Source organism: Corapipo altera, unplaced genomic scaffold (assembly GCF_003945725.1).
Source record: "Corapipo altera isolate COAL_440 unplaced genomic scaffold, ASM394572v1 75, whole genome shotgun sequence".
In the NCBI taxonomy this organism is placed as follows: Eukaryota; Metazoa; Chordata; class Aves; order Passeriformes; family Pipridae; genus Corapipo; species Corapipo altera.
The window spans coordinates 13,835,802-13,843,287 of NW_020884887.1; the positions used below are offsets into that span (position 1 = coordinate 13,835,802).

Below are 7,486 nucleotides of genomic sequence, written 5' to 3' on the forward strand. Positions count from 1 at the left end.
CAAAATCCTGCAGATCTGGAGCTCTCCATCTGTCCACCTGTAAAATCAGGGGAATGACTGGGATATACAGGACAAAAACTCTGGGGTGAATAATTTAAAGATGTCTCTACGGTGATTTTCAATCTTTATATGGAATCCCATGGAAAAGATGTGATCGTGAGCTGTTTAATATCAATGAACCAAAGCCCCGTGAGAAGCTGCAAACCCCCCACCCTGTACACGTCAGTCCTTCCTTAATTAGTCCCACTGTCCTAGCAAGCTTAGTGTATCTCCTAATTAATTAATTAAAAAATCAAGCATCCCAGTGCACTGTTTAAGAAGGTGACTGTGCTCTTGTAAACTGATGTACCTGAACCTTTTAGTCCTTAAATTTCATGGGACTCCTGGCAATAAATTGTTTCTCTACAAAGTTTTAGCAGATTTTGATCTATGCTCTGGGATTATTTCTCATGTGCTGGTGCAGGGCTCACAGAAGTCACCAGTCCCTCCCCAGCTCTGTGGGACACTGTGCAGCCCCCCAGGGGCTCCAGGATCCCACCTCAAGAAATGCTGGTTCCTCTATACCCGTGTCTACCCAGGGGTTATCATCCCACCTGGAATCTCACCATCCCAACGTTCAGATCCAGCTGCCACAGCCATCACACAGCGTTAATGTGAATTAAGGGAATGTCCCTCCCCACCATACACTGGGAATACAGTAACTCACAATCATCACCTTTGTCTGAGGGCCCAGCAGCACATTTTCCACTGAGACTTTACTAAGTGTAGGCTCCAAATTCCACCCTCAGCAGAGGATGCTCCTAAACCTTCAGACACCCACATGTCCCTGCATATTGTGGGTCCCAGCTCGGGCAGTTTGCAGTGCTTGATCACTTAATTAAACCTCCTTCTGCTCCAATTATGTTTCTCAGACATCCACTGCCCCCATCCCAGAGACACACAAACATGTTCCGAGCATCATCAATCTCTAACTAGGCCAAGGTGGCTGTTCAGGAATAATGAAATTAATGTGGATACTAATGACTCTCATGCACACGTCAGAGGAACAAAAATACTGAAACAGGAGGCAAAATTTAAAAAAATAATCTTCAAAGCTTTGATTAATTCTTAGAAACAGGAAGCTTCTCCACACTGTGTTTGTGAACAAAAAAAGTCTCTGCCCTGATGCTGCTTCAGGCCATGCAGCACCACTTTGCCAGTGTTACTGTAACTCCACCACAGCCAAAAGGCAAATTGGATCCTCTGTGGCTTCCGTTAATCAGATGCAGATTGAAGAATTTTTAAACACAAATTCATCAACTCAAGGAAAGCAAACTGACTTCATGGGAGTGTAGTTCAGTTGTTGCTTAGCACTGATGCTTCTGTTACTGTGCCTTTGCACACTAACTCCTGTCTAAGCTAGAGCAGTTTTACTCCACAGGCTCCTAAGAGCCTTGACAATACTCTGAGTGCTGGTTTTAAACCTGAGAGTGCTGCTCCTTAAAATCACAGAACTTCACAAGGTGTGAGCTGTAAACTGATATTCCTGTTCCAGTGCGTTGAGGCTTTTAGTCATGACTGTTGCAAATAAACAACATTTTCTCTTCTAGCTGAAATAAAGTTCCACTGCTTTCCAGGCAACACTGAGCTGTATTTTGGTATAGGATTTGGAGGTTTTAATACATATGTAATGCCAGTTGGAATTATGACAAAGGGGTTACAATTTTGCTGCTGGAAGAAAAAAAAAAAAGGGTCTAATTCTTTACTGTAGTCATCCAGCCTGATTTATAGAATACAGTAAGAAATTATTACCACATCAACACTTCCAAAAGCAAAGCCAAACTTCTTTAAAACCAGCAGTTTAGAAGTATGTGGAACCTCTGTGATACAGACACGAGACCTGACCAGGCAATGCACAGCCAAGCCTCAAAGAATAACTCCATTAAATCTGCAGGCGTGTTTTCTTCTGTTGGTGATTAATTTTTTCCCCACCCCCAAGGGAAACTAATGGGACACCTCTTTAATTACTGGAAGGTATTCAAAACTATATTACAGTGTGTGAATATAGGACAGATTTAGATGACAACATTTTACAACTTGGTAAAATACAATCTCCCTGAAAAATAAAAGTTATTAGAATACATTAGCACCAAGCCTGGTTCATCCAGGTGGTGTTTCCAACTCCCCTGCTGGTTTAAAGTGGGATTTTTAGCAAAATAGTTACATCTGTTTCCCCATTTGTGATTAGCAGCTACCAAAACTCTTCCTCATACAACTGAGGACACACAGAATCAAGCTAAGCTCTGGTGCAGAAGCAAAGACATCCTGTGGAGATGGTTACATCATGGATTAACTTTCCTGTTTGTAAAGTGCATGGTACCATCAGCATAGACCAAAAGGAAAAATGGACTAAAAATGAGCCCTTGGAAACAGATACAGAGTGAGAGCAGAATGTCTTGCACTAAGGTTATGTATTTAACAGTTTTACATGAAATATTCATATATAAAAACTTTAAGTGCTTTTCTCCAATTTAAAAATCTAAAGAATTCAAAAATAAGGCATTCAATATTTGAAAAAGTACAGATTTACAAAATGTGTATATTCTGTCATGAAAACTCCACACCAACATTATACACTTGGAAAAAAAATACAAACAGGATATATTACAAATTTATGTAGCAATAACTTAGTTCATACCATGCAATAAAAAGGACGTTAATCGAGATACACAAGCTTTTAGCTTTCCTAAACTGGAGGGCTTAATTTTGTTTGCAAATGAGGTTTTATGCAAATTCATAGAACTGTGGCACTTGAAATTTCTGGTAGCCTTTCTACTGAGAGTTAAATTGTACATAAGGATTAGGAGGATGGAGAGTAACACAGCAGCTGTTACGAATCATTCCAACTTTGTTCCACAATAGCTGAAACTCTTTTCTCATATTCACGTTTGTTCTCCTGGTAAAGCTGTGCTGCCTGACTGTTTGCTGGACTGTTTGGATTGGGTTCATCAAGCAGAGACTGGAAAGAGGGGAAAACATAATGTGAGACAAACCAACACATTTAAATCAGGGAAAATCAAGTTGTAACTTTCAAGTCAAATGTGTTTCAGAGGGCAGACATGACTCAGAAGGGCTAGATGAATAAAACCTGGTTGAACTCATGGTTAGGCACCCATAATTACATTGCTGAACCTCAAATTACACCCTGCTTAAGCATTAGTGCTGCACACACTTGTAGGTTCACAAGCTTAAGACGGACAGGGTCCTTTGCACCAGTCAGCACTATGAAGCTAATTGACTATTTGATAATTACACTTCTATTGTCATTCAGGACTGAAGAGGGGCTTACAATGTCTCCTACAAAACTTCACTGTAGAAAAACAGAATCACACAGGAGAAAAGGAAATGTGCCTTTCTGCTGTACCAGGTCATTTTCACTTATTCCAAGTAGCAGGTTCCAGCAGTATTGTCCCTTTGAGGACTTCAAAGGGCAGAGTTTCATGACAAAGGTTGGTGTTTGAAACACTAGGCAAATTTCTGCAGCTCATGTCCTGTCTTGACTAAAAATAGTTAAAAATGAACCCAAAGCAGTAACTGCTTTCCTGTCCAAAAATATATAATGGCAGTTTTGTAGCTCAGAATCAGTAATTATGTAGGTCAGCACCTCTGCCTTTATTTGATCTGAAAAGCTACTGCTCAGCTCACGGGGGTTTGAAGTTCCCCTCGAGATAGAGATGCCTGGCTTATCCCCATCACTGAGCTGGGTATTCTGGAATAGAGACAAACAACAACATCATTGTTTGGTAAAACAGATGCAAAGTTACCTGAATTGAAGTTAAAATAGATGACACATCATATGTTGGACTCCAGCGGTTCTGAAGAATATCTAAACATATGCTGCCATCCGCATACACTGCGAACACAACAGAGAGCATTTAGAACCTGCCAGATTTATAGTTCATTACATACTGTTCAAGGCAGAGTTATTGTTCCAAAGCACTCTGTGCATAAATTAATGCTTTAGGAAAGAGGACAGCAGTTATGTCTCACAAGCTTCTGTAGCTTGACACGTTGTGTTTTGGAGATTTATTACTGAAATTAGCAGAACGCTGAAGAGGAAAAGAGGGAAGGTCTGAAGATTTTGGCATTAGCACAGGAATGGGCAGACTGGGTTTGCTGCTCCTCCAGTGTGACTGATCCATATTGTCACACAGAGAGGCCTCCCAGGGAGCAGCAAGGCATTTACTGCAGGACTGGAACCCACTCAGGCCACCACACACTGGATGGGGGAGTTCCTGCCCTGTTTTCACAAACCCTGTGCTCACTATGAGATGCACCAAGGCAGACAACAGAAAATATGGGAAAGTGTGCCTGAAATCCTGCTTCTGTCTGGATTAATGGAGTCTGGGTGATCCTGAGACTCACCACTGAGTCCTACACCCCTGTGCTCCAGGTGTTTGTGCCAATAAAACCCAACAAAGCACAACCCCCCTGCAGAGACACACTGGCCTGCCCAGGACATGAGGTATTGTTGCTACAGAGGGGCAAGAGGCAGGGTTTGGGTTTTTCTCAATAAAACCTGAATGCAGGAATATCTGAGTCAAACCTATCAAGTGCTGGGGAGGAACCCCAGTGCACACCCTCCCAGTGCTGCCCTCATCAGAGAATTGAGGTCAGATGCCTCCTCTGGGACTGAGCATCCTCATGTTCTCCCTGTGCTAGTCCAGCTTGGTCCAGAGCACAGGACAAAAGCAGGGACTTGAAATCTTGCCCAGCAGAAATAAATAACATTTGGCTCCATCGGGTCCCTGCAGTCACGATGTGGCTGCACAGACACAACTGCTGTTAAATGGAAGGGGGCAGGAAGCTGCAACCAGAATTGCCTCTTGAAACCAACCTAAGTGCAGCTGCTGCTGAAAATACTCACAGGCTTTGCTACTGAGGGTACATATTGATTAGAAAGAGGCAGATAGCTGCTTCTTAATAGCATCATAACTCTTAATTTTTCATCAAGCAGTTGCTGTCCTAGACATCTACTTAGGAGATGGCAATGAAGAGAGATGAAGAGCTGTTAAGCATTCTGGAGGTTTGGAGAGTACATGACCACACCATAATATTTAATGGGTATTACAGCTAAATAAAGATGATTCACTCACCATTTGGATGGAACATTTTTGATAGAAACCTAACAGTTGGAGGTTTATTTGGATATTCTTCGGAGAATTCTATTACTAGTTTAAAAGTACCTGTCCAAACAGAGATAAGGACAATCAGATAACTAACAACAAAAGAACATCTCCAGGAACATAGACAAGAAATTAATTTATGTGCTCCATGATCAGTATTTCTTCTCACCATTACATAAACAAACAACACTGAGTCGGATTTCTTTTCATGTATTTCGAGTGACAATGAAATTTAAGAGTAATAAACCCAGCAGCAGAAGCTGGGTAGAAGGTTGGAGACTCCCTGTATGCATGGCAAAGGCAGCCAGAGCCAACATTATCCCACTGCCCTCCCCTTTTTCCGTGACCCAACATGCTGGTTCTGTGGACTTGGGTGACTTGAAGGCGTTTCATTAAGAAGGCACTGTGGTGCCAGCAAAAAAACCCTGGAATTCCATAATCAGCAATCTCAGTCTTTGGAGCTCATAACTGATTCACTGAAAACCTTTATTATGGATCAGTGAATAATTTACTGTAACTCCTCCAACCCAACACAGAGAAAAACCCATCTGCTGCCAATTACTGCAATAATACTATAATTATTAAACCCATTATTCCTCATATGCCTAAGGGAGGTTCATTACACACCAACTTTCATGTTTATGTACAAATTTGGGATTCCCTCGCCCTCACTGAGTTCTATATTCAGAACAATTCAAGGTTTTTCACCTGTTCTTCATTAGGAGAACAGCAGTGAATCAAACGTGCCAGGAAGATGAAACGAGAAAAGCAGAGTCTTGTTGAGCTCAGCTCTGGAGATGTGAAAACACATCTGGCAGCACCAGGCCAACATCCCCTGCTAAAGGCTCTGGTGTACATGTACAAACAAGGCTTGATGGCAGCATCACTGCACAGCTTCCTAACTAACCATCAGCCACTGTGACAAGACACTGCTTAGATCAAGATGCATATTTTTATGGCCAACAAACCTTCACCTGCTTGGCTTCTTTCAAATTATATACAGATAACATCTATTATTTTTCCAGAGTAGAACAATGTTAATACTGGCAATATTTATAAGAATGGCAAAGAATATAAAAGTTAGTAGCTTACCATCTTCAAAAGGTGTCCCTTCTGGCCTGAAAGGTTTTGAAAAGAAACTCCAGTTAAAAGTGATCATTACCTACTTCCACACAGGCAAATTAACTCAACAACTTTATATCTTCTTCATCCTCTCCAAGATATAGGTAGAGGCAATAATCTAAATACTTAGAGAAGCATGCAGAAGCAATCTCTGAGAGCTTTGCTGTATCTAAGACACTCCCCCACAGTCACTCTGCTATTTGGGATATCTATTTTATCATCATCCCAAGCAATACATGTGCCATTATGTGACCAGACTGGAATTATTGAGCAGATTACTAGCAAGCATACTGCAGTTCTACAAAAGGATACTAAGCCAGCTCCTCTTCTGTAGGATACATGTAGCTTCCCAGACAGAACCTGTACCTCGTCCCACTGGGAATCAATCCAATCACTGCCAATACATCTGGATTTAATGGCCTGGAACATGTGACGCTTATGTACTTTAAAGAGGAGTCCTGCTTTTTCATAACCCAACTCCTACACAATCTAACCCTTTCATGCAGGCTTTATTCAACACAGAAAGCTGAACAAATTTAAAATGTAAAGTTTTTCTTCCCTATGCATTCCGCTTTATTACTGAAAACAAATTATTGCCACAACAGCATCCTCACTCATTCCTCTCAGTTTGCTGACTTTATGTACAGAAAAAAAAAAGAGAATAATTGTAAAAACAAACACCAGATTATTATATTTAGCCCTCTGGTGTAGAATTTCCTAGTGACCAAAAACTCTTACCCAAATATAACTGCATTCCACTGCATTATATTATTCTCGGATGGTGCACCACTGACACCCACAGGAGGGTCCTCTTGCAATCTAAAAATCAGAAACACAGAACGACAAGTCTTATATAGATGGAACACTTCCACCTGCAAGTATAATTTAACAGCAACATCCACTGTTGTAAATATTTTCTCATTCCAAATCAGAAAATACACAAAGCATTACATGCAGATTATCCATACTCTGAAAGACAAACCTACAAGGCAATGCACATAAAAGTTTTCTCATGTTTTACTCTGAGACACTCCAAGAGCCCAGCAGGTCTGATTAAGTGTTCAGGGAACAAAGGATTAACTGTAAAATAACTTAAAGCACCATGGACAGCTGGGATTTACAGTGCTGCACAGTGAACTATGAAAGAGAAATTGCTGCTGGCTGCCACCATGAAGAGGAGAAAAAGCTGCAGCCACAAC

General features: G+C 41.2%; 1 protein-coding gene across 1 annotated transcript; it reads right to left on the bottom strand.

The window, feature by feature from the left end:
• Positions 1-1,802: 1,802 nt before the first annotated feature.
• On the bottom strand, positions 1,803-7,164 carry UBE2B (ubiquitin conjugating enzyme E2 B). Its single transcript, XM_027643359.1, has 5 exons — positions 7,026-7,164; positions 6,258-6,283; positions 5,136-5,225; positions 3,804-3,892; positions 1,803-2,998 (listed from the first exon to the last, which is right to left on the bottom strand). The coding sequence occupies exons 1-5, from the start codon at positions 7,049-7,051 to the stop codon at positions 2,870-2,872; spliced, it is 360 nt and encodes a 119-aa protein (XP_027499160.1). The 5' UTR covers positions 7,052-7,164; the 3' UTR covers positions 1,803-2,869.
• Between the last annotated feature and the right edge of the window lie 322 nt (positions 7,165-7,486).

Excerpts from the sequence above, each read along its gene's own strand:
- UBE2B (XM_027643359.1), bottom strand. The coding sequence starts at position 7,051 with ATGCAGTGGAATGCAGTTATATTTGG. Across the intron at positions 3,893-5,135 it reads AAAAATGTTCCATCCAAATG|TGTATGCGGATGGCAGCATA; the intron begins GTGAGTGAATCA and ends TTGTGTTCGCAG. Across the intron at positions 2,999-3,803 it reads CTATTTTAACTTCAATTCAG|TCTCTGCTTGATGAACCCAA; the intron begins GTAACTTTGCAT and ends CCCTCTTTCCAG.